We start from the raw sequence: 27,209 nt of genomic DNA on the forward strand, positions 1-27,209 counted from the left end.
TACTCCTAAACCAACTGACAAATCAGTTATAGGAACAAGATGGGTCTTTAGAAACAAGCTTAGTGAAGATGGTTTAGTCATTAGAAACAAAGCTCGTTTAGTTGCTCAAGGATATAGACAAGAGAAATGTATTGATTTTGATGAGTCTTTTGCACCGTTTACAAGACTATAGGCAATCAGAATCTTCCTAGCATATGCATCATTTAAGAATTTTAAAGTCTTTCAAATGGATTTGAAGAGTGCATTTTAAAATGGAAAATTAAGTGAAGAAGTATATGTTGAGCAACCCCCTGGTTTTGTAGATCATGTTTTGTCAAATCATGTTTATAGGCTTGACAAAGCATTGTATGTTTTGAAACAAGCTCCTAGAGCTTGGTATGACACTTTAACCAATTTCTTGTTTGATCATGACTTTGTTGTTGGAACAGTGGATAAAACCCTGTTTAGATTTACTAAAGATTCTCACATTCTACTTGTTCAGATATATGTTGATGATATTATTTTTGGCTCAACTAACCCAAATTGTGTGAGAAATTTGTCAAGCTGATGCAGGACAGGTTTGAAATGAGCATGATGGGAGAACTTACATTCTTCCTTGGGCTTCAAGTCCGTCAGCTAGAAAACGGAACTCTTATCAACCAGGCCAAATACACCAAAGAACTGCTAAAGAAGTTTGGTTTGGAGAATTGTTTTGAAGTAACTACTCCAATGAGCTCTTCGATTAAATTGGATAAAGATGAAGGTGGCCAAAGTGTCGATGTAACAGCATATAGAGGACTCATCGGTTCTTTGCTGTATGTAACTGCTAGCAGGCCAGACATTCAATTTGTTGTTGGTGTTTGTGGCAGATTTCAGGCTGATCCTAAACTTTCTCATTTTACTGCTGCTAAACGTATTCTTAAATACTTAAAGGGAACTCAAAATGTGGGACTATGGTATCCGAAGGATTCTAGTTTCAATTTAATTAGTTTCTTAGATGCAGATTATGCAGGATGCAAAATTGATAGAAAAAAGCATAAGTGAAACTTTCCAGTTCCTTGGAGATCGTCTAATCACATGATTCAGCAAGAAGTAGACGTCGGTTGCCATGTCTACAGCTGAAGTAGAGTATCTTGCAGCTGGAAGTTGTTCTCAAGTTCTGTGGATTCAACAACAGCTCATAAACTATGGGATTGAGGCTGATGAATCTCCAATTTTTTGCGACAACACAAGTGCTATCGCAATCACCTACAATCCAGTTTTGCATTCTCGGACAAAACATATTGAAATCAGACATCATTTCATCCGAGAACACGTCAATCAGAAGCAGATTCGTCTTGAACATGTCTCTACAGATCAACAAATTGTAGACATTTTCAAGAAACCCCTACCGGAAGCTAAGTTTTCTCACTTTAGAAACATGTTAGATCTTGTTGATCATGATTGATGTGATTACGTGCATAAATTAAGGGAGAACATATTGTTAAAAACGTAACTGAACAGATATAAAAGATAGAGGTCTTAATTTGTCCAGAGGATTTAGAGTTTGAGAAACACAGCTACTTAGACACTCGTCTACTTTAGCAGTTTCATCTTCATCTGAAATTATTGTCTTGGTTATTCTAACCTGCATGGTTAGACGGATACGTCTAATAGACGTTAGACGTTTTTAGGTCATGAGCAAGAGGATGCTCACGTCTAACCAGACACGCGTGTCTCACGTGATATTATTGCATAATTAGACGGATACGTCTAATAGACTGATTTTCAAAAAGGAGGTGAAAATGTAAAAAGGAGAATAAACGTCTAACTACTTGTGTAATTAGACTCTTCATCTTCTGGCTATTTGGACATCTGTCCTTTAATTATTTATGCTCAAGTTCATTTTCCCGCCGAAAACTAAATCAGTCATTCCTCAAAAGAATTGAAGACACGTGTCTCTCAATATGCAAGGAATGACTAATATTTCTGACAAATTTTGCTTGTACACTTAGTATTAACCGTTCGGTTTCATGCTAACATTAAATGCTGTCTTTATTGGGAACTGACTTTTGAAGTTCTTGACGGTAGGAGTAATCATTAGTTTTCTTCTATATGATTAAACCCTGATATTTATAGGGTTATTCACTCTAAAAGATAGAATATCTTTGAAATCAATCTCTCTCACTTTAGAACTCGAATCGTTCTAACCCTTGTTCATCAAATCGTAATGTCGTATTTCCGTCCAAAGTCGATTCAAGTGGATTTTCAATCCGTATCCTCTTTCCAATCTCCTGGAATGCATAGAATGTTTGAGTCTCTTAAAGCCTCCGGGCTTAGGAAGTTTCTTTCTCCTCATGAACTCTATCACGAACAGCTAGTCAAAGAATTTTTCGAAAACGTCGGCTTCTATCAGGATAAAGTTATTGTTGGGGCCGTGATGGGCCAGATGATCTGCATCACCGAAGAGTCCTTCGGTACGTTTTTCCAACTTCCAAAAGTAGGTATCGATGAGTTCTCAACCACTCCTACTGATCTAATGTATACAATGATGAAAGTCTTTTTCGATTCCCCTCAAGTAGACATTCATGGAAAGAAAAACCTTCTGAAGGTTGAATATGCTCTTTTAAGCGACATCGTATCGAAATCCCTTCTTTCTAAGGAGTCTTCCTACAAGTATTGTACGAAGGTTTTTCAGATAATGGTGGCCATCACCAGGGGTATTCCTGTCAACTAGACAAGCTTCCTCTTCGGAAATCTTGTCAGAATGGTTGTTGCTCGGAAGAAGATTTTTGCATTTGATGGTCCTCTTAGCTCTCTTCTTTGTTTCCTTCTAAATGAACCCGGTAAGAGTTTTCCACTTCCTTCTAAAATTTTGAATTTCCAGAAGGTTGTCGATTATGTTCAAAGGGTGGAGACGCTCAAGTCCAAGAAAAGGAAAAGAGAAGACTCCAACTCCCCTCTAACCGCAGTCTTAGAGATCTCCTAGGTTGAAGTCAATCCTTTCGAAAGTAAAGTCTAGGAAGAAGAAGAAGAATAAAATTTAAATGTCTTTTTGAAAGTTCTTTTGAATATTTTTATGATGTTTTTGGGGTAAACTTATTTTGGGTACATTGAACAATATTTTTTGTGTTTCTTCTGAAAACACTCATATGTGATTGACTTGGATATTTCTGAATGTCTTACTTGCATGCAAACGATTTTGTCTATTTATATGATGAATGCATGTTTTGGTATATGTATGCACGTTTCCAATTTCTTCATCAAAAAGGGGGAAATTGTTGGGTCAAATTATTTTGACTAAGTGTTGAAATAATTTAACCACTGAGATTTTGATGATGAAATAACTTATGAGTTTTGATGCAGGTGTATTGAAACAATATTTCATAAGACTTGGCTCTAATGAGGGTCATTAGACCGATTTTGGCATTCAATGCATAGAATTAGACGTACAGTCTAACTCATCGGAGTTAGACGTGTAGTCTAATGAATGCATAGAATTAGACGTATAGTCTAACTCATCGGAGTTAGACGTGTAGTCTAACAGACGTGTAATTAGACAGATGGTCTAATAGATACACGGAATTAGACGTACAATCTAACTCATCGGAGTTAGACGTGTAGTCTAATGAATGTAAAGAATTAGACGTAAGTCTAATGAATACAGGGAATTAGACGTAAGTCTAATGTGTTCGAAATTAGACGTACCGTCTAACTCACCGGAGTTAGACGTATAGTCTAATATACTTGTAATTAGACAGATGGTCTAATAGATATTCGGAATTAGACGTATAGTCTAACTCACCGGAGTTAGACGTGTAGTCTAATATATTTACAATTAGACGGATAGTCTAATTTGTTCGGAATTAGACGTGTAGTCTAATTAGTGAAAGTTAGACGTGCGTCTAACTCTTTCAGACAAGTCTGAGGTAGAACCGGAATTAAACGTGTAGTCTAACTCAGTGGAGTTAGACATACCGTTTAATGGTTATTGGATAATTAGACGTGTAGTCTAATTAATGAAAGTTAGACGTGCGTCTAACTCCTTTAGACAAGTCTGAGGTAGAACCGGAATTAGACGTGTAGTCTAACTCAGTGGAGTTAGACGTACCGTCTAATGGTTATTGATAATTAGACGTGTAGTCTAATTAGTGAAAGTTAGACGTGCGTCTAACTCCTTCAGACAAGTCTGAGGTAGAACCGGAATTAGACGTGCAGTCTAACTCAGTGGAGTTAGACGTGCAGTCTAATAGTTATTGTAATTAGACGCGAGTATAATTCTATTAAACCAGGCGGTTTAATAGACGTTTTTATTAAAAGGAGATGTGTGATTTCATTATACTGATTTTACAATCCGTCTAACTGAAATCCGTCTAACTGAAATACGTCTAATACTCAGTTTAAGCAGTATGTTTGGAGCTAGCATTTCTCCTACCCACGTGCTATAGTTGTACCCTACTCCTGCTCCACTTTCTAGTGAAGATTAGTACAACAACTATATGCAACCAACCAAGGAATGCCACGTAAGAGAATTTTCCTCACATTACTTGTTTTGCAGGTACATCCCTGGTGGAATATTCGGCGCACTACCAGTGATGTACGGCCACGATCTTTGTGCTCAGAACCTGCTGTGTACAATGGAGGCTTCCTAATGGAAGAGTGCCACGTATCATTCTAAAAGATTTGACCGTTAGCTCCTGCTCAGTATTTAACAAATCTCAAGGACAACGGACAATCTGCCTTACGAATTAGCCTTAGATAACGAACAAGCAATCTGATTTTGCAGAGAGAGAAACTACTCAATCATTTTGCCTACTAAATTCATACTGTGAAACTGCTTTCTGATTGTACTGTGTGTGAATCAAGAGAGAGTTAGAATCAAAACACCTTTAGCTGAGTGATATTTTTCATCTTGTAATTGAACAGAAAGTGTTCTGTTCAATAGTGAGCTAAGTGTGTGTAAACTGTATTTGATTCGAATCATATTATAGTGAATCCTTCCGTTTGTTGGAAGAAATGGTGACGTAGAAGAGTTTCTCCGAACATCCCTAAACAAACTGTTGTGTTCTTTCATTTTTGTCATCTTTTCATATTTTATCTTGTGCTTCAAACCCAAGTAAACAATTCCGCATTGAATCTGTTTTAAGTGTTTACAAGTGTTTGCGTAGAATAGAAAGCAAATTAAATCCCTAACAGGATTTCTTTCAAACCGTTTTTCATAAGCCTTCATCCTTAGCCAGACCCCCTTCTTTATCGATAAAGCCGATCCTATCAGTTTTTTTTTACGAGACGATTCTGCCCTTCACATTACGCGACATGATAATTTTATCAAAATATTTTAAAATAATTACCAACGCATTTAAAATGTATATTAGGGACATCTCATCATATTTGTATGCATGTATGTAAATCAGCTATCTTCTTTGACTCTAAATTTTTTGTTTTAAATTTAATATAATTAATTTATGTCAAATATTTTTGTTTTAAATTTAATATAATTTATTTATTTTTGGTTTAGTTTTTTGAAATTTAATGTTTTTAACAAATGTTAGGAGTTGAATATAGGCTTATAAAAAAAAGTTTCGAGCTTTTTGTTAAGGAGGCAAAAATGGAAGAACAGGCTCTAAACCCTAAGAGGGCCAAGAAAACGGACGAAGCTTTGGGCGGCGCTTCTCCTTCAATCGACCAAGTACCAAACCACATTCTCGTCGATATCCTTTCTCGTCTTCCGATCAAATCCCTCATACAGTGCAGGAGCGTCTGTAAATCCTTTCTCTATTTGATCTCCGTAGACACCGATTTCCGTTCCTTACACCTCTCAAGATCCCCTCCTGAGCTCCTATTCTACAATTCAGACTCGAAACAGATCATTCTCTTGGATTCCGACGCCGACCAAGCACACCAGCTCACTCTCCGCTTCGACGGACTTTCCGATATGATGATCGTGAACTCGAGCCGCGGCCTTCTCTGCCTCCGCTCACTTGATACCTCTTTTCCCTTTTGCGTCATTAATCCCATCTCTCTGGAATTCACTCTTATCCCGAATCCCGTGGTGATCGACAGTGAAGACCCTGTTTCTTTGATGGTCGGATTTGGGTACAGTCCCATGTCCGATAAATACAAGATTATAAAGGTATCAAAGTCTCTCGATTCAACTGGTAAAAACTGTTTTCATACCGACATTTATACAATCGGATCACCTTCTTCTTCTTGGAGGAGAATTGAAGATGCTCCAATACAAGAGATTACACAGTGTTTTTCAACGTTCCTTGGTGGACGTTTATATTGGATAATGAACGAGACTGCATCTATCTATTGTTATGGGTTCATGATTTATTTCGATTTTGATAGTGAAACATTTGGAACAGAAACTTTGCCCCCTCCTTTTGACATCTCCCGATACAGAGATAATGTGACAGTTGTTAACTTTGGTGTGTTTCAAGGTATGTTGAGAATAAGTGTATTGACTGATTCGGGAAACAACCCGCACATTTGGGTTTTGAAGGAGTTTGGGGTTGACAAATCGTGGTGCTTAGATGAGCTTCCTTTTTCATTTCCTGGCAAGTATATAAACAATAATAAGTCTGAGTCATTGGTTTTTATGGCTGGTTATTATACGGTTACATACAGCCTCATTGAGAAGAAGATTGTTTATGGTAAATTGAAACCATTCTCACATGTTCCTATCTTGCTGCCCCTTAAGGAATTACTAGTAGGAGTTGAGGTCCATCTCCTAAATTCAACTCAAAGGTAATTTAATCTATTCTCTCATGCACATGTTTAATTATTGTATTTTTAATGAATCTCCTGTCATATTGAATCAATCTGTAAAAAGAGGGTTTTAACTTTTTTAGGTGTCTGTTTTGGCAAGTTTACTAGTTCCAACTTTAAACTTTTTATTACTTTTAACCAGCATTTTCACAAGAAATTTCTTTGAATGATTGTAGCTCACAAGAAAAAAAATTCAATCTGAATAAGAGTTATAAATGTCACTATGTAATTGGATATTACTTGTAAAAGTTGGAGAATCCATGCAATTGGATTAACGAATTATTGTAATACCAATCAATTATTTATTAGAGTCTTCTTGTATAGAATGTCAAGATGTACTACCTTGGAATTTAATTGGATCAACAAATTAATGTAATCTCAAGTCTTCAACTTTTTTCCTCTCTCAATCCCAATTAGCGTTTTAATAATAGATAACTTTTTGAGATAGAAGATTTCATTTGTTGAATCGGATTTATCAACTTGTAACCCAAACCTTCATTCTTAACCTTTAGTGCACACTCACTTTTAACTGAACACATCCTTGAAAACTTTTGTTCTTCATTTCAATATAAAGTTCCAAAACACTACTATTCTTCTTCTTGTCAAATGGTTTGAATCTTCCTTCCATTATCAAAACTAACAGAACAAAATATTTTTGAATAAATGATACATATATTACTTCAAATATAATCTTCTCCTAATATTGTCTTTTTCTTTCAATGCAGTGTTATGTTTTCATCTTTTAATTACATTTAGTCTTTATCTTACATTGTTGTTGATTGTTCTCAACATCAATAATGAGTGAAGTAATTTTTTTTGCAGCGAAGATGTGGAAGATGAAGTGTGATGACAAGTTAATTAGTTTCAACGGCTGGGTACACTGGAATATGGTACTACATTTTTCTATCATGTGCTTAACTTTATTTTCTTAGCTTTTTATTTTATTTTGTTGAACATATGCTCAGTTACTCTTTGTTTGTTACAATTTTTGGGTTATAGATCTACTTATACTGTTTGGTGATGATGGATTGATAGGTTTGAAGAGTTATTTGTTTGGTTGATGATACTATTATTATTGTAGGATAAACTCTAATACTTTCAAATTATTATTTTATCAAATTTTGATTTGACTGATATAAGTAAGTCATTTGGAATAAGTGTGTTTAATTTTATGTTACTATTTAGGGTTTTTTGGGTTTTAAAAAGATATTTTTTTTTATAAAATAGTGGGTTATTTAAGACTTTTTAGAATAAATTATTAAATTATATTTTTTAGAATAAATTATTAAAATGTTTTTCAAAATTAAAATTAAATTTCATAAATAAAATAATATTAATTAATTAATTTATTTATTTTAATTAATAAATAAATAATTTTATGATAAAATAAAAGATTTATTACAAATTCTTTTTTAAATTAAAAAAACCTAAAATATCTAATCTTTAAGTCTCCTTCTGCATGCATGTAAAGTAGTTTTCTACCCACTAGTTTGACTTTATATGATTGGATCATGTAGACATTCACACTATTCAATAAATTTATATTTTAGAAAAAATAATAATTTATTATTATTAAATATAAAAATATTTTTTAATTTAGTTGAAAATATTATTTTATAATTATCACTTTTAAAATTATAATAATTTTTAAAAATTATGAATTAAAAGTTGAGTGTAGTTTTAATAATATTTAATATAAAATTTGTGATTGAATTTGATAAAATTTTATTTTTAAGATAAAGTGAATGTAATTTTTTATATTAAAATAAATATTTTTAATTAAATTTTCTTTATACAAAAAAAAATTGTTAGTATCAAATAAATAAATATTATTATAGAAACTAGTAACCTAGCTACTTACTAACAAATTATTATTTCAAGCTTAAAAAAATTAAATTAGAATGAATTACAGTTAATTTTAATATATCTTGCTATTTTAATATCCAAATTTTAATGTTATTAATTATACTATTTAAAAAACTTTAAGATGCATAAATAAATATATACGAAGTTATAAAATAATAAAAAATAAAATTTTTATTAAATATTTTATACATTTAAATAAATATAAAAAAATAATTTAAATTTATCATTTATCTTTCTAGATTATCATTATTTTAAATGCATTAACTAGTTTTAAAAATTACTTAAAATAAATTTTGGTAATATATTATGAATCTTATAGATATTCAAACTCAAGATGGAAAGAACTTGAATAACTTGATGTTGAAGACGAGACTGTGAAATATTGATATTATATTTTTCAAACTTGATAAACTCGTGAGTATTAAAATTTATCAAATTACAAGATGACAGCGTGTTGACTGATAAACCAACGAATAAAGTAGAATCCAATTAGCGTTGAATGATGGGGTGAAACAATAACTAAAAGAACTCTTATGTTACTCATGAGTGTTGACATCCCTTCATCAATAAGATAACAATGTGTTGACTGATAAATTAGAGAAAAATGTAGATCCAATGGGAGGATCATGCTAGAGTGAAATAACAACTTAAACTACTCTAATGTTACTCGTGAATGTTGAAATCCATCTAACGATAGAATGACAATGTGTTGACTAAATAACCATAAAAAAATATCATATGATTGGATTAAGACGAAAAAAATATGGACATTGACTGTTAGGGTAAATAACAACAGAAAAAACAACTTAGAGGATATGATAGCCGGAGAATAAAAAGCATCAACAAAAATATTTAAAGGAAAAAATATTATTAAAAAATATAATATATTAATAAATTTATGAGAGCCCTCCATCAATAACTATGACTTGGTGTGCTCAATAATGAAAACAATGCTCTAATATCATGTTAGAATAAAGAGATTGTATTGGATGATATTGTTTTTTAGAATATAGAGAAGAATTGTAGTGATTTTATATAGAATTATATAGGTTAGGTCTAATATATAAATATTATATTAGAATTATAAGAAAACTAATAAAATAATTATATTATCACAATTTATAATATTATAATAATATCATAAAGAATGCCAATTTATCATCGAACTATAACGGAATATTTAAATATATCACTGAATTAATTTTTGTTCATTCATAGGAATGTAGTTGAGTTTAATGTTCATCTATGTCACTAGTTAACAAAACATCCAAGTTCGTTATTTTTTCCGTTAAATGATAACACATGAAATTGACATATATTTTTTAAAATTAATATATATATATATATTATATTATATTTATTTTTATTCATAATTCTAAATAATAAAACTTTTACATTTTCAGATACATTAACCAAACAACCTATATATTTTGATAAGCATTAACAATAATGCACTTTTTTTAAATTAATTTATTTTCAACATTTATTTTTATTAACATTCCTAAATAAACAAACAACTTTTACCTCCCTCATTCTTTTTATTACCCTTATTCACTAAAAAGTCACAAAATAAACTAAAAACATACATACATAACATTAATAAAAAAATCATATAATAACATCATAAATTATATAGCAGCAAAATACATCCTTCTATAGATTCCAAATTCAAAATAATGCACTCATTACATACATCTATCCATACATCTACTCAAATTCTAATACTTCATTCGTTACATACACCTATCCAAATTTAAAAATCTAGCTCCTTACAAAAACTTCATATATCAAAACCTACCAATTCACTTAGTAAGTTTGTCTTTTCTAAATAATTTTCTTTTTTTTCATTGACTGCATCTTGTAGTTGTCTAGTTGAAATAGTTGGTGTACATCTTCATATCAAGTCTGAAGGCCTTATATCGTGTTGTAATTGAGTGGCACCAATAATAACTGATCCACTTCTTAATCATCTACTTCCACCAATTTTTGCATCTCTATCTCTACCAATTCTTGTATCTCCACCTAAATGTGTAACTGTTCCAGTACCTATACCAATTAATGTAATGATTGATAAAAAAAATTATGATTTTAAAATATATAAACCTAAAATAATATCATAAGTTATAATTTTCTTAATATTACACAAAATATTCTGAAGTAGTCTAGAGAATTCTCCTTTTGAGGATTGCCTTTGTGAGAATGGTTATTGTGAGGATTTATCTTATGAGAATGGTCTTTGTGAGGACTGACCTTGTGAGAATGGTTGTTGTGAGGATTAGCCTTGTGAGAGTGTTCTTTGTGAGGACTAACCTTTTGAGAATGGTCTTTGTGAGGTTTGGCCTTATGAGAATGGTCTTTGTGAGGACTGGCCTTGTGACCATGGTGGTTATGGAACTTGTCCTTATGACTATGGTGGTTGTGGGACTTGTCCTTACGAAGATTGTCCTAGATAATTATCTTTGTGAGGATTTCCTTTGTGAGATTGGCCTTGTGAGAATGGTTGTTGTGAGGATTGGCCTTGTGAGAATGGTTATAATGATTGGCCTTAGGAGAATTGTATTTGTGAGGACTAGCCTTGTGACCATGGTGGTTGTGGAACCTGTCCTTATTACCATGGTGGTTGTGGGACTTGTCCTTGCAAATATTGTCCTTGTGTGTGTATGTACATGCACAATCAAATTCTATAATTTAGGCATTAAATATTTTAAAATTAATATTTGTACATTAAATTACCTAAATCATCGTTTGGAGGAGAATTGACAATTCCATTACTAGCTATAGTATTGCATCCTTTTTGTTATGTCATTCTTTTCCACAATTAGTGCAATGCATTTTTCTTCTTCTTCTTGACCTTTTTCCATGAGATTATGGCTCTTCAAGAGTTCTCCTTCTATTTTTCATTGTCCTACCAAGTGGTCTCTCTTGTTTTGGTGGTAAAAAATTTCTCTTTAATATCACTCTTCCAAAATTCTGGTCCTCTCAAAGTTTATATGTCAATTATGTATGCTTTGAGATAAGTATCCTTCTTATACCAATGAGAAATGTAATCTTCAATATTATCACTTGAATGATAAATTTCACAAACAACATGTGTACAAGGAATACCTCTTATATTCTAAAGTCTACAAGAGCATTATTCATTGATAAGGTCTATTGTGTGTCAATGATCACCCTGAATTATTTCATAACATGTACTACCATTGAAATCCAAGTGGCATTCGTGATATCTAAATTTACTCAGCTCAGGTAGTTTTTTTAGCCTTAGGCGATATATTTTGATGTCATTTCTGAATTGATCTTGTCTTCCTTGAAATCTTTTTTGTGTCCATTAACCTGATCATTTCTAACATATTAAAAATGGACTTTTCCCTTAGAATTAGAATCGATGCATTAAAAACCTCATATGTTGTTTTCAATTACATCACATTTGGGTATCTCTCGGATAAAGGCTTTAGTCCATATTTTTTTCGGAACAGAAATAGTTCTTCTTGCAACACCCTCCATTAGTTGATCCAACTTTAGAATATTGACATTTCGTGGTTCTGGATATGTTAATTTTGCACAAGCCCAAATATGTAATTTAAGATCAGTGCCTTTTCATTTCTTTTACCAGTTAACATACTAGTGCCTCGCGCAAAACCTATGCTCAGCTTCGGGGAAAATATGTTTAACAGCTGCGATTAGTCCCTACAATTGTAAGAAAGTAATAAGTAGCCAAAAAGTAACCAAAATATAATAAAACGATGTAATGATAAGTAAAAAAAGAAGAAATATTACCTTTTGCATGTTTAAGATAATTGTCAAACCAACACAATCCAAGAAACCATCACCAATGTCTTTCATTAATAGTTCAAAAATCCATCTCCATGAACCGTACTCTCAGATTCTACCACAACTCAAACAATCGAGTACATCTGGTTGTTGTCATCTCGACCGATGACAACCGATGACAGATGACAGATAACAAATCTCCCTTACAAAAAGTTTTATAAAATTCTTGTCAACTCTAATAATTGGTATACATCCAGACAATCAACCCTTCTTGCAAACATCAAAACAAACATAAAATCTTTTGAAAGTTAATTCATTAGTCTCTTCATCTCTTTTTACTTTCAACTCAACTGATAATCCCAGATTACTCAATTTAATTTCTTCAACATATCTCCACAAAGAATTGTACTAAAGTAATGGTCTCTTTTAATTTTTTTCAATAAATAATTATTTTGCTCTCTTAACCATTGATTGAGTAACATGAGTATGCAATTATGTCTTGCATAATTCCTTGAGCACTTTAAGTTTAATAGTAGGTTATATCGTAATTCTATTTTAGAATTTTTTACCTACATGATAGTAGTCAATTTACCTCCATGATATATATGCGACTTATAATCATTTCATCTGAAATAAGTATGAACGAAAGAAGTATGAATAAAAATCAAAAATAGAGAAACATCAAAATAAATGTTCTTCAAGATATGTTATTTTTAATGAAAGAATCTTCCCTTTTTAGAAAAAAAAAACTAAAGAAAAAAGAAGGAGAGATCCTAACAATTGTGGCTCATTCACCAATAGGCCATATGAAGAAACAACTAACTAAAATGAAATAGTAAGGTTAAACCAATTGAATATGCTAAGGTTTGCATGCATCCTATACTTATTTAAGAGGTTTTCATATACAGTTCTTATAAAAACAAGGCTTCTTTGAGTGATTAGGGTTTAGGGTTTGTCGAAGGATTTTCCTTATGTCTGAAAAACTTCGTTAATAACAAGGTTTTATGTTGTTACTCTACCCCTAAATATTAATCACATATAAATGAATAAATATTGATAACTCAGGTCATGTCATCAAGTATATTCTTTTTCACTACCTTGGTAAGTTTTATTACTATATTGTAGTTGTCTTGTTAGTCTCTTTCATTTATTTGAATTTGCTTTGAAAAAACCATTCCAAGAATCTTCTAAGGTATTGTTTCAATTTTTATTCTATTTTTAGTAGTTTTGGTGAGTAGTTTTGTTGGGAAAATTTGACGAAATATCTTAAAAAATGATTTAAATGCGCTGGTGACCAGTGCATTAATTAAAGGCGTTGTTGACCACTTAAAATATTTTTAACGAAAATATCACATTTGCGTAACGCGAAAGGGAGAGAAAGGGAAGATCGCCACGCGAAGGGAAGACCTGTGAAAAGTCTAAAATATTTTCGCAGAATCGTCACGCGAAAGGCAAGATCATCACGCGAAGGGCATGATCGTCACGCGAAGGACATTATCATCACGCGAAAGACATTATCGTCATGAGAAAGTCACGATCATTCTAGACTTTTCACAGGTTTTTGTTGGGTCAAATTATTTTGACTAAGAATTAGACGTAAGTCTAATGAATATAGGGAATTAGACGTAAGTCTAATGTGTTCGAAATTAGACGTATCGTCTAACACACCGGAGTTAGACGTATAGTCTAATAGACTTGTAATTAGACGGATGGTCTAATAGATATTCGGAATTAGACGTACAGTCTAACTCACCGGAGTTAGACGTATAGTCTAATAGACTTGTAATTAGACGGATGGTCTAATTGATATTCGGAATTAGACGTACAGTCTAACTCACCGGAGTTAGACGTGTAGTCTAATATATTTACAATTAGACGGATAGTCTAATTTGTTTGGAATTAGACGTGTAGTCTAATTAGTGAAAGTTAGACGTGCGTCTAACTCCTTCAGACAAGTCTGAGGTAGAACCAGAATTAGACGTGTAGTCTAACTCAGTGGAGTTAGACGTACCGTCTAATGGTTATTGGATAATTTGACGTGTAGTCTAATTAATGAAAGTTAGACGTGCGTCTAACTCCTTCAGACAAGTTTGAGGTAGAACCGGAATTAGACGTGTAGTCTAACTCAGTGGAGTTAGACGTACCGTCTAATGGTTATTGAATAATTAGACGTGTAGTCTAATTAGTGAAAGTTAGACGTGCGTCTAACTCCTTCAGACAAGTCTGAGGTAGAACCGGAATTAGACGTGCAGTCTAACTCAGTGGAGTTAGACGTGCAGTCTAATGGTTATTGTAATTAGACGTGAGTCTAATTCTATTAGACCAGGCGGTCTAATAGACGTTTTTATTAAAAGAAGATGTGTGATTTCATTAGATTGATTTTACAATCCGTCTAACTGAAATACGTCTAATGCTCAGTTTAAGCTGTATGATTGAAGCTAGCATTTCTCCTACCCACGTGCTATAGCTATACCCTACTCATTTTCCACTTTCTAGTGAAGATTAGTACAACATCTATATGCAACCAACCAAGGAATGCCACGTAAGAGAATTTTCCTCACATTACTTGTTTTGCAGGTACATCCCTGATGGAATATTCGGCGCACTACCAGTGATATATGGCCACTATCCTTGTGCTCAGAATCTGCTACGTACAATGGAGGCTTGCCAATGGAAGAGTGTCACGTATCATTCTAAAAGATTCGACCGTTAGCTCCTGCTCAGTATTTAACAAATCTCAAGGACAACGGACAATCTGCCTTACGAATTAGCCTTAGATAACGAACAAGCAATCTGATTTTGTAGAGAGAGAAACTATTCAATCATCTTGCTTACTGAATTCATACTGTGAAGTTGCTTTCTGATTGTACTGTGTGTGAATCAAGAGAGAGCTAGAATCAAAACACCTTTAGCTGAGTGATATTCTTCATCTTGTAATTGAACAGAAAAGTGTTATGTTCAATAATGAGTTAAGTGTGTAAACTGTATTTGATTCAAATCATATTATAGTGAATCCTTCCGGTGGTTGGAAGAAGGAGTGACGTAGGAGAGTTTCTCCGAACATCCATAAACAAACTGCTGTGTTATTTCATTTCTGTCATCTTTTCATATTTCATCTTGTGCGTCAAACCCAAGTAAACAATTCCGCCTTGAATCTGTTTCAAGTGTTTACAAGTGTTTGCGTAGAATAGAAAGCGAATTAAATCCCTAACAGGATTTCTTTCAAACCATTTTTCATAAGCCTTCATACTTAGCCAGACCCCCGTCTCTATCGATAAAGTCAATTCTATCAATTGGTATCAGAGCCTTATTTCTATTCTCAAGCATCAAGAACCTGAAGCATGTCTATCATCAATGAAATTCCTCTTCTATCAAGGGATAACTACGAATATTGGATGATAAGAATGCAAGCTCACTTGGCTGCTATTTACTATAATATGTGGAGCGTTATTACTGATGGCCCCATAAAGATTTCGAAGCCAAGAAGTGAGTGGACTACTGAAGACAAGATGACCAACAACATGGATAATGTTGCTAAGAACATTCTGTACCAGTCGCTCAACATGAATATGTTCTGTGAGATCAAATTTTGTTCCACTGCTAAAGAGATATGGGATAAGCTTAATCAGATCTACGGTTCAAGCACTCAAGCAAAGAAGAACCAGAAAGCGCTCATATGTAGTAAAAACAAATCCAGTTGGGCTGACTGTGATTCAGGTGAGTCTCCTGCTGAAAAAGAGAATGAAGCTGTCACATGTCTGATGGCAGATGATCAATCCAAGGTAAATAATATCTCTACACTATAATTTATAAACGAGGAGTTAACTAATGCACTCAATGAAATGGCTATTGAGTACAAGAAGTTAACTGACTCTTTTTATGAAATGAAAGTTAAATATGAATCAATTGTTCTTTCATCAAACCAAGAATCTAAACCAAACGTTTTTTATGAAAACTCAACAGAGATCTCTTCTAAGAATGAGATGCTCAAAGAACAGATTCAAATTCTTTATCTGAAAACAAGAGATTAAATTATATAGTCAGTGCATGGACAAGATCTGGAGATGCTGTCAAACATCAAATCAGTATGTTGAAACCTGCTAGATCTAGATTTGGATTGGGATATGACAGCAATGACCCAAATTTGTCCTGCAAAAAGTCAAATCCTCCAATTGACAAGTTTAATCCTATAAACTTTGTCAAAAGAAGTATGGATGACATTGAATCTGATCCTATTCATGAAGAAGTTGCTTTAAAAAATGAAATAGTGTATGTTCCGCCTACTATTAGCTGGCTTAACAACAAGCTAGAAGCAGCTAATAAGTCTGGCAATTTAAAACCCGACTCTAAGTCAAAAAGTTTTAAAAAAAAGCCTTCTTCAAAAGCTAAAGGATCAGTGGCTAGCAGAAAGTCGTCTGCTAAGTCAAAAACATACGCATTAATCACAACTCAAAATGGGAAATCCATCAGAATAACTCAAATATGGATTCCTAAGGGACTAATTGACCGAGGACCCAATTGAAAGTGGGTACCAAAAGATTGTAAATATTTATTTATGTAGGTACAAATAAACGAAGGACTAGAGGAATCTGTATGGTATCTTGATAGCGGATGTTCCAGGCATATGACAGGAAACAGACGGCTTCTCACTAATATATCAGATTGCTCTGGACCTAAGATCACATTTGGTGACAAGAAGAAGGGTAAGACCATGGGTAAGGGTAAGATTATCCATGGTAACCTATCTATTAATGATGTGCTGCTTGTTGATAATCTGTGCTATAATTATTACTGATAATGGTCTGTCAATAGACTTTCAAACTCATGCATGTTTAGTTAAAGACCAAGATGGAAACATTTTATTGACTGGAAGTAGAGTAGGAAACTCATACAAAATGAATTGGAAAAAGGAGTCTTCTGATCCTATGTGCATGATTGCCAAGAATGACCAAAAATGGTTATGGCATAAACGTTTGAACCATTTGAATTTTAAAACCATCAACAACATTTGTTCAAACAATTTAGTCACTGGTTTGCCCAAACTTCAATTTTCAAAGAACAAGATATGCACTTCCTGCCAGTTACGCAAATAGGGCAGATCATCGTTCAAAAGTAAAGGGAAATCACAATCCAGCCGTATCCTAGAACTTTTACATATGGATCTATTTGGTCCAAATCCTGTAAAGAGTATTGGAGGAATGAGATTTGCCCTAATTGTTATTGATGATTTCTCATGCTTTACATGGGTTGCATTTTTACCATCAAAAGATAAAACTGCTGATAACTTGATTAGAATATTTAAAGGAATTCAGAATCAGAAATCTTTAAATATTACATGCATCAGAAGTGATCAGTGAACTGAGTTCACTAACAGATACCTATCATCCTATCTCGAGGAGACTGGAATTAGGCACGAGTTGTCTAGTGCCAGAACTCCACAGCAAAACGGCATTGCTGAGAGAAGAGTGAGAACTCTGAAGGAAGCAGCGAGATCTATGCTTGTTGAATCAGATGTACCTTAGAGGTTCTGGGCGGAAGCCATTAGTAATGCTTGCTATACACAAAACCGGTCAATAATCAACAAACGTTTTGATAAAAATCCCTATAAATTGTATTATAGGAGAATTCCTACAGTGTCTTATTTTAAGATATTTGGGTGTAAATATTTTATCCATAACAATGGAAAGGTTTATTTGACCGCTTTTGATGCTAAAGCAGATGAGGGATTCATGTTGGGATACTCATCAGTAAGAAAAGCTTACAGAGTCTACAACAAAAGAACACAGACTATTGAAAAATCCCTCCATGTAGTTTTTGATGAGCATGTTGAGAGAAAATCTAATGAATCCATTGATCTTGCTGACAGACTTAAAGCGAATAGTCTTGAGTCTGTAAGTGAAGAAGAAGAAACTTTGGATAAGAAGATGGCTTTGTCTGATCCGGTGGCTGATCCGGTTGAAGTTCAACCAGATGTTCAAACTCCTGTTAAACAAGAAGTTGAGAGTTTGGATGTCGTGGTGTCACCAGTTCAGATGACCAATCCCTTGGATCCAACTTCAGATGGAACAGAAATCATCCACCAGAACTGATAATCGGAAATCATTTTTCTCCTCGAAGGACAAGACGTCAACTGATGGATGAAATGACCAATTCTGCATTTATTTCTCAAATTGAACCTAAGAAAATTGGTGAAGCTATAGTTGATCCAGATTGGATCAATGCTATGCAGGAGGAGTTAAATCAATTTGCTAGAAATAAAGTGTGGTATCTTACTCCTAAACCAACTGACAAATCAGTTATAGGAACAAGATGGGTCTTTAGAAACAAGCTTAGTGAAGATGGTTTAGTCATTAGAAACAAAGCTCGTTTAGTTGCTCAAGGATATAGACAAGAGAAATGTATTGATTTTGATGAGTCTTTTGCACCGTTTACAAGACTATAGGCAATCAGAATCTTCCTAGCATATGCATTATTTAAGAATTTTAAAGTCTTTCAAATGGATTTGAAGAGTGCATTTTAAAATGGAAAATTAAGTGAAGAAGTATATGTTGAGCAACCCCTTGGTTTTGTAGATCATGTTTTGTCAAATCATGTTTATAGGCTTGACAAAGCATTGTATGTTTTGAAACAAGCTCCTAGAGCTTGGTATGACACTTTAACCAATTTCTTGTTTGATCATGACTTTGTTGTTGGAACAGTGGATAAAACTCTGTTTAGATTTACTAAAGATTCTCACATTCTACTTGTTCAGATATATGTTGATGATATTATTTTTGGCTCAACTAACCCCAAATTGTGTGAGAAATTTGTCAAGCTGATGCAGGACAGGTTTGAAATGAGCATGATGGGAGAACTTACATTCTTCCTTGGGCTTCAAGTCCGTCAGCTAGAAAACGGAACTCTTATCAACCAGGCCAAATACACCAAAGAACTGCTAAAGAAGTTTGGTTTGGAGAATTGTTTTGAAGTAACTACTCCAATGAGCTCTTCGATTAAATTGGATAAAGATGAAGGTGGCCAAAGTGTCGATGTAACAGCATATAGAGGACTCATCGGTTCTTTGCTGTATGTAACTGCTAGCAGGCCAGACATTCAATTTGTTGTTGGTGTTTGTGGCAGATTTCAGGCTGATCCTAAACTTTCTCATTTTACTGCTGCTAAACGTATTCTTAAATACTTAAAGGGAACTCAAAATGTGGGACTATGGTATCCGAAGGATTCTAGTTTCAATTTAATTAGTTTCTTAGATGCAGATTATGCAGGATGCAAAATTGATAGAAAAAAGCATAAGTGAAACTTTCCAGTTCCTTGGAGATCGTCTAATCACATGATTCAGCAAGAAGTAGACGTCGGTTGCCATGTCTACAGCTGAAGTAGAGTATCTTGCAGCTGGAAGTTGTTCTCAAGTTCTGTGGATTCAACAACAGCTCATAAACTATGGGATTGAGGCTGATGAATCTCCAATTTTTTGCGACAACACAAGTGCTATCGCAATCACCTACAATCCAGTTTTGCATTCTCGGACAAAACATATTGAAATCAGACATCATTTCATCCGAGAACACGTCAATCAGAAGCAGATTCGTCTTGAACATGTCTCTACAGATCAACAAATTGTAGACATTTTCAAGAAACCCCTACCGGAAGCTAAGTTTTCTCACTTTAGAAACATGTTAGATCTTGTTGATCATGATTGATGTGATTACGTGCATAAATTAAGGGGGAACATATTGTTAAAAACGTAACTGAACAGATATGAAAGATAGAGGTCTTAAATTGTCCTGAGGATTTAGAGTTTGAGAAACACAGCTACTTAGACACTCGTCTACTTTAGCAGTTTCATCTTCATCTGAAATTATTGTCTTGGTTATTCTAACCTGCATGGTTAGACGGATACGTCTACTAGACGTTAGACGTTTTTAGGTCATGAGCAAGAGGATGCTCACGTCTAACCAGACACGCGTGTCTCACGTGATATTATTGCATAATTAGACGGATACGTCTAATAGACTGATTTTCAAAAAGGAGGTGAAAATGTAAAAAGGAGAATAAACGTCTAACTACTTGTGTAATTAGACTCTTCATCTTCTGGCTATTTGGACATCTGTCCTTTAATTATTTATGCTCAAGTTCATTTTTCCGCCGAAAACTAAATCAGTCATTCCTCAAAAGAATTGAAGACACGTGTCTCTCAATATGCAAGGAATGACTAATATTTCTGACAAATTTTGCTTGTACACTTAGTATTAACCGTTCGGTTTCATGCTAACATTAAATGCTGTCTTTATTGGGAACTGACTTTTGAAGTTCTTGACGGTAGGAGTAATCATTAGTTTTCTTCTATATGATTAAACCCTGATATTTATAGGGTTATTCACTCTAAAAGATAGAATATCTTTGAAATCAATCTCTCTCACTTTAGAACTCGAATCGTTCTAACCCTTGTTCATCAAATCGTAATGTCGTATTTCCGTCCAAAGTCGATTCAAGTGGATTTTCAATCCGTATCCTCTTTCCAATCTCCTGGAATGCATAGAATGTTTGAGTCTCTTAAAGCCTCCGGGCTTAGGAAGTTTCTTTCTCCTCATGAACTCTATCACGAACAGCTAGTCAAAGAATTTTTCGAAAACGTCGGCTTCTATCAGGATAAAGTTATTGTTGGGGCCGTGATGGGCCAGATGATCTGCATCACCGAAGAGTCATTCGGTACGTTTTTCCAACTTCCAAAAGTAGGTATCGATGAGTTCTCAACCACTCCTACTGATCTAATGTATACAATGATGAAAGTCTTTTTCGATTCCCCTCAAGTAGACATTCATGGAAAGAAAAACCTTCTGAAGGTTGAATATGCTCTTTTAAGCGACATCGTATCGAAATCCCTTCTTTTTAAGGAGTCTTCCTACAAGTATTGTACGAAGGTTTTTCAGATAATGGTGGCCATCACCAGGGGTATTCCTGTCAACTAGACAAGCTTCCTCTTCGGAAATCTTGTCAGAATGATTGTTGCTCGGAAGAAGATTTTTGCATTTGATGGTCCTCTTAGCTCTCTTCTTTGTTTCCTTCTAAATGAACCCGGTAAGAGTTTTCCACTTCCTTCTAAAATTTTGAATTTCCAGAAGGTTGTCGATTATGTTCAAAGGGTGGAGACGCTCAAGTCCAAGAAAAGGAAAAGAGAAGACTCCAACTCCCCTCTAACCGCAGTCTTAGAGATCTCCTAGGTTGAAGTCAATCCTTTCGAAAGTAAAGTCTAGGAAGAAGAAGAATAAAATTTAAATGTCTTTTTGAAAGTTCTTTTGAATATTTTTATGATGTTTTTGGGGTAAACTTATTTTGGGTACATTGAACAATATTTTGTGTGTTTCTTCTGAAAACACTCATATGTGATTGACTTGGATATTTCTGAATGTCTTACTTACATGCAAACGATTTTGTCTATTTATATGATGAATGCATGTTTTGGTATATGTATGCACGTTTCCAATTTCTTCATCAAAAAGGGGGAAATTGTTGGGTCAAATTATTTTGACTAAGTGTTGAAATAATTTAACCACTGAGATTTTGATGATGAAATAACTTATGAGTTTTGATGCAGGTGTATTGAAACAATATTTCATAAGACTTGGCTCTAATGAGAGACATTAGACCGATTTTGGCATTCAATGCATAGAATTAGACGTACAGTCTAACTCATCGGAGTTAGACGTGTAGTCTAATGAATGCATAGAATTAGACGTACAGTCTAACTCATCGGAGTTAGACGTGTAGTCTAACAGACGTGTAATTAGACAGATGGTCTAATAGATACACGGAATTAGACGTAAGTCTAATGCATAGAATTAGACGTACAATCTAACTCATCGGAGTTAGACGTGTAGTCTAATGAATGTAAAGAATTAGACGTAAGTCTAATGAATACAGGGAATTAGACGTAAGTCTAATGTGTTCGAAATTAGACGTACCGTCTAACTCACCGGAGTTAGACGTATAGTCTAATATACTTGTAATTAGACAGATGGTCTAATAGATATTCGGAATTAGACGTATAGTCTAACTCACCGGAGTTAGACGTGTAGTCTAATATATTTACAATTAGACGGATAGTCTAATTTGTTCGGAATTAGACGTGTAGTCTAATTAGTGAAAGTTAGACGTGCGTCTAACTTTTTCAGACAAGTCTGAGGTAGAACCGGAATTAAACGTGTAGTCTAACTCAGTGGAGTTAGACATACCGTTTAATGGTTATTGGATAATTAGACGTGTAGTCTAATTAATGAAAGTTAGACGTGCGTCTAACTCCTTTAGACAAGTTTGAGGTAGAACCGGAATTAGACGTGTAGTCTAACTCAGTGGAGTTAGACGTGTAGTCTAACTCAGTGGAGTTAGACGTACCGTCTAATGGTTATTGATAATTAGACGTGTAGTCTAATTAGTGAAAGTTAGACGTGCGTCTAACTCCTTCAGACAAGTCTGAGGTAGAACCGGAATTAGACGTGCAGTCTAACTCAGTGGAGTTAGACGTGCAGTCTAATAGTTATTGTAATTAGACGCGAGTATAATTCTATTAAACCAGGCGGTTTAATAGACGTTTTTATTAAAAGGAGATGTGTGATTTCATTAGACTGATTTTACAATCCGTCTAACTGAAATACGTCTAATACTCAGTTTAAGCAGTATGTTTGGAGCTAGCATTTCTCCTACCCACGTGCTATAGTTGTACCCTACTCCTGCTCCACTTTCTAGTGAAGATTAGTACAACAACTATATGCAACCAACCAAGGAATGCCACATAAGAGAATTTTCCTCACATTACTTGTTTTGCAGGTACATCCCTGGTAGAATATTCGGCGCACTACCAGTGATGTACAGCCACGATCTTTGTACTCAGAACCTGCTGTGTACAATGGAGGCTTCCTAATGGAAGAGTGCCACGTATCATTCTAAAAGATTCGACCGTTAGCTCCTGCTCAGTATTTAACAAATCTCAAGGACAACGGACAATCTGCCTTACGAATTAGCCTTAGATAACGAACAAGCAATCTGATTTTGCAGAGAGAGAAACTACTCAATCATTTTGCCTACTAAATTCATACTGTGAAACTGCTTTCTGATTGTACTGTGTGTGAATCAAGAGAGAGTTAGAATCAAAACACCTTTAGCTGAGTGATATTTTTCATCTTGTAATTGAACAGAAAGTGTTATGTTCAATAGTGAGCTAAGTGTGTGTAAACTGTATTTGATTCGAATCATATTATAGTGAATCCTTCCGTTTGTTGGAAGAAATGGTGACGTAGAAGAGTTTCTCCGAACATCCCTAAACAAACTGTTGTGTTCTTTCATTTTTGTCATCTTTTCATATTTTATCTTGTGCTTCAAACCCAAGTAAACAATTCCGCATTGAATCTGTTTTAAGTGTTTACAAGTGTTTGCGTAGAATAGAAAGCAAATTAAATCCCTAACAGGATTTCTTTCAAACCGTTTTTCATAAGCCTTCATCCTTAGCCAGACCCCCTTCTTTATTGATAAAGCCGATCCTATCAGTTTTTTTTACGAGACGATTATGCCCTTCACATTACGCGACATGATAATTTTATCAAAATATTTTAAAATAGTTACCAACGCATTTAAAATGTATATTAGGGACATCTCATCATATTTGTATGCATGTATGTAAATCAGCTATCTTCTTTGACTCTAAATTTTTTGTTTTAAATTTAATATAATTAATTTATGTCAAATATTTTTGTTTTAAATTTAATATAATTTATTTATTTTTGGTTTAGTTTTTTGAAATTTAATGTTTTTAACAAATGTTAGGAGTTGAATATAGGCTTATAAAAAAAAGTTTCGAGCTTTTTGTTAAGGAGGCAAAAATGGAAGAACAGGCTCTAAACCCTAAGAGGGCCAAGAAAACGGACGAAGCTTTGGGCGGCGCTTCTCCTTCAATCGACCAAGTACCAAACCACATTCTCGTCGATATCCTTTCTCGTCTTCCGATCAAATCCCTCATACAGTGCAGGAGCGTCTGTAAATCCTTTCTCTATTTGATCTCCGTAGACACCGATTTCCGTTCCTTACACCTCTCAAGATCCCCTCCTGAGCTCCTATTCTACAATTCAGACTCGAAACAGATCATTCTCTTGGATTCCGACGCCGACCAAGCACACCAGCTCACTCTCCGCTTCGACGGACTTTCCGATATGATGATCGTGAACTCGAGCCGCGGCCTTCTCTGCCTCCGCTCACTTGATACCTCTTTTCCCTTTTGCGTCATTAATCCCATCTCTCTGGAATTCACTCTTATCCCGAATCCCGTGGTGATCGACAGTGAAGACCCTGTTTCTTTGATGGTCGGATTTGGGTACAGTCCCATGTCCGATAAATACAAGATTATAAAGGTATCAAAGTCTCTCGATTCAACTGGTAAAAACTGTTTTCATACCGACATTTATACAATCGGATCACCTTCTTCTTCTTGGAGGAGAATTGAAGATGCTCCAATACAAGAGATTACACAGTGTTTTTCAACGTTCCTTGGTGGACGTTTATATTGGATAATGAACGAGACTGCATCTATCTATTGTTATGGGTTCATGATTTATTTCGATTTTGATAGTGAAACATTTGGAACAGAAACTTTGCCCCCTCCTTTTGACATCTCCCGATACAGAGATAATGTGACAGTTGTTAACTTTGGTGTGTTTCAAGGTATGTTGAGAATAAGTGTATTGACTGATTCGGGAAACAACCCGCACATTTGGGTTTTGAAGGAGTTTGGGGTTGACAAATCGTGGTGCTTAGATGAGCTTCCTTTTTCATTTCCTGGCAAGTATATAAACAATAATAAGTCTGAGTCATTGGTTTTTATGGCTGGTTATTATACGGTTACATACAGCCTCATTGAGAAGAAGATTGTTTATGGTAAATTGAAACCATTCTCACATGTTCCTATCTTGCTGCCCCTTAAGGAATTACTAGTAGGAGTTGAGGTCCATCTCCTAAATTCAACTCAAAGGTAATTTAATCTATTCTCTCATGCACATGTTTAATTATTGTATTTTTAATGAATCTCCTGTCATATTGAATCAATCTGTAAAAAGAGGGTTTTAACTTTTTTAGGTGTCTGTTTTGGCAAGTTTACTAGTTCCAACTTTAAACTTTTTATTACTTTTAACCAGCATTTTCACAAGAAATTTCTTTGAATGATTGTAGCTCACAAGAAAAAAAATTCAATCTGAATAAGAGTTATAAATGTCACTATGTAATTGGATATTACTTGTAAAAGTTGGAGAATCCATGCAATTGGATTAACGAATTATTGTAATACCAATCAATTATTTATTAGAGTCTTCTTGTATAGAATGTCAAGATGTACTACCTTGGAATTTAATTGGATCAACAAATTAATGTAATCTCAAGTCTTCAACTTTTTTCCTCTCTCAATCCCAATTAGCGTTTTAATAATAGATAACTTTTTGAGATAGAAGATTTCATTTGTTGAATCGGATTTATCAACTTGTAACCCAAACCTTCATTCTTAACCTTTAGTGCACACTCACTTTTAACTGAACACATCCTTGAAAACTTTTGTTCTTCATTTCAATATAAAGTTCCAAAACACTACTATTCTTCTTCTTGTCAAATGGTTTGAATCTTCCTTCCATTATCAAAACTAACAGAACAAAATATTTTTGAATAAATGATACATATATTACTTCAAATATAATCTTCTCCTAATATTGTCTTTTTCTTTCAATGCAGTGTTATGTTTTCATCTTTTAATTACATTTAGTCTTTATCTTACATTGTTGTTGATTGTTCTCAACATCAATAATGAGTGAAGTAATTTTTTTTGCAGCGAAGATGTGGAAGATGAAGTGTGATGACAAGTTAATTAGTTTCAACGGCTGGGTACACTGGAATATGGTACTACATTTTTCTATCATGTGCTTAACTTTATTTTCTTAGCTTTTTATTTTATTTTGTTGAACATATGCTCAGTTACTCTTTGTTTGTTACAATTTTTGGGTTATAGATCTACTTATACTGTTTGGTGATGATGGATTGATAGGTTTGAAGAGTTATTTGTTTGGTTGATGATACTATTATTATTGTAGGATAAACTCTAATACTTTCAAATTATTATTTTATCAAATTTTGATTTGACTGATATAAGTAAGTCATTTGGAATAAGTGTGTTTAATTTTATGTTACTATTTAGGGTTTTTTGGGTTTTAAAAAGATATTTTTTTTTATAAAATAGTGGGTTATTTAAGACTTTTTAGAATAAATTATTAAATTATATTTTTTAGAATAAATTATTAAAATGTTTTTCAAAATTAAAATTAAATTTCATAAATAAAATAATATTAATTAATTAATTTATTTATTTTAATTAATAAATAAATAATTTTATGATAAAATAAAAGATTTATTACAAATTCTTTTTTAAATTAAAAAAACCTAAAATATCTAATCTTTAAGTCTCCTTCTGCATGCATGTAAAGTAGTTTTCTACCCACTAGTTTGACTTTATATGATTGGATCATGTAGACATTCACACTATTCAATAAATTTATATTTTAGAAAAAATAATAATTTATTATTATTAAATATAAAAATATTTTTTAATTTAGTTGAAAATATTATTTTATAATTATCACTTTTAAAATTATAATAATTTTTAAAAATTATGAATTAAAAGTTGAGTGTAGTTTTAATAATATTTAATATAAAATTTGTGATTGAATTTGATAAAATTTTATTTTTAAGATAAAGTGAATGTAATTTTTTATATTAAAATAAATATTTTTAATTAAATTTTCTTTATACAAAAAAAAATTGTT

At 33.5% G+C, this 27,209-nt stretch overlaps 2 protein-coding genes across 2 annotated transcripts; both read left to right on the forward strand.

The window, feature by feature from the left end:
- The first annotated feature begins 5,566 nt into the window (after positions 1-5,566).
- LOC124939329 (F-box protein At3g07870-like) lies at positions 5,567-7,659 on the forward strand. The gene is made up of 2 exons (XM_047479811.1): positions 5,567-6,708; positions 7,552-7,659. Exons 1-2 carry the CDS (start codon positions 5,567-5,569, stop codon positions 7,574-7,576), a joined length of 1,167 nt encoding a protein of 388 aa, XP_047335767.1. The 3' UTR covers positions 7,577-7,659.
- A 16,577-nt stretch (positions 7,660-24,236) lies between these two features.
- LOC124939330 (F-box protein At3g07870-like) lies at positions 24,237-26,329 on the forward strand. Its single transcript, XM_047479812.1, has 2 exons — positions 24,237-25,378; positions 26,222-26,329. Exons 1-2 carry the CDS (start codon positions 24,237-24,239, stop codon positions 26,244-26,246), a joined length of 1,167 nt encoding a protein of 388 aa, XP_047335768.1. The 3' UTR covers positions 26,247-26,329.
- Positions 26,330-27,209: the final 880 nt, after the last annotated feature.

Source organism: Impatiens glandulifera, chromosome 5 (genome assembly GCF_907164915.1).
Source record: "Impatiens glandulifera chromosome 5, dImpGla2.1, whole genome shotgun sequence".
Taxonomy (NCBI): domain Eukaryota; kingdom Viridiplantae; phylum Streptophyta; class Magnoliopsida; order Ericales; family Balsaminaceae; genus Impatiens; species Impatiens glandulifera.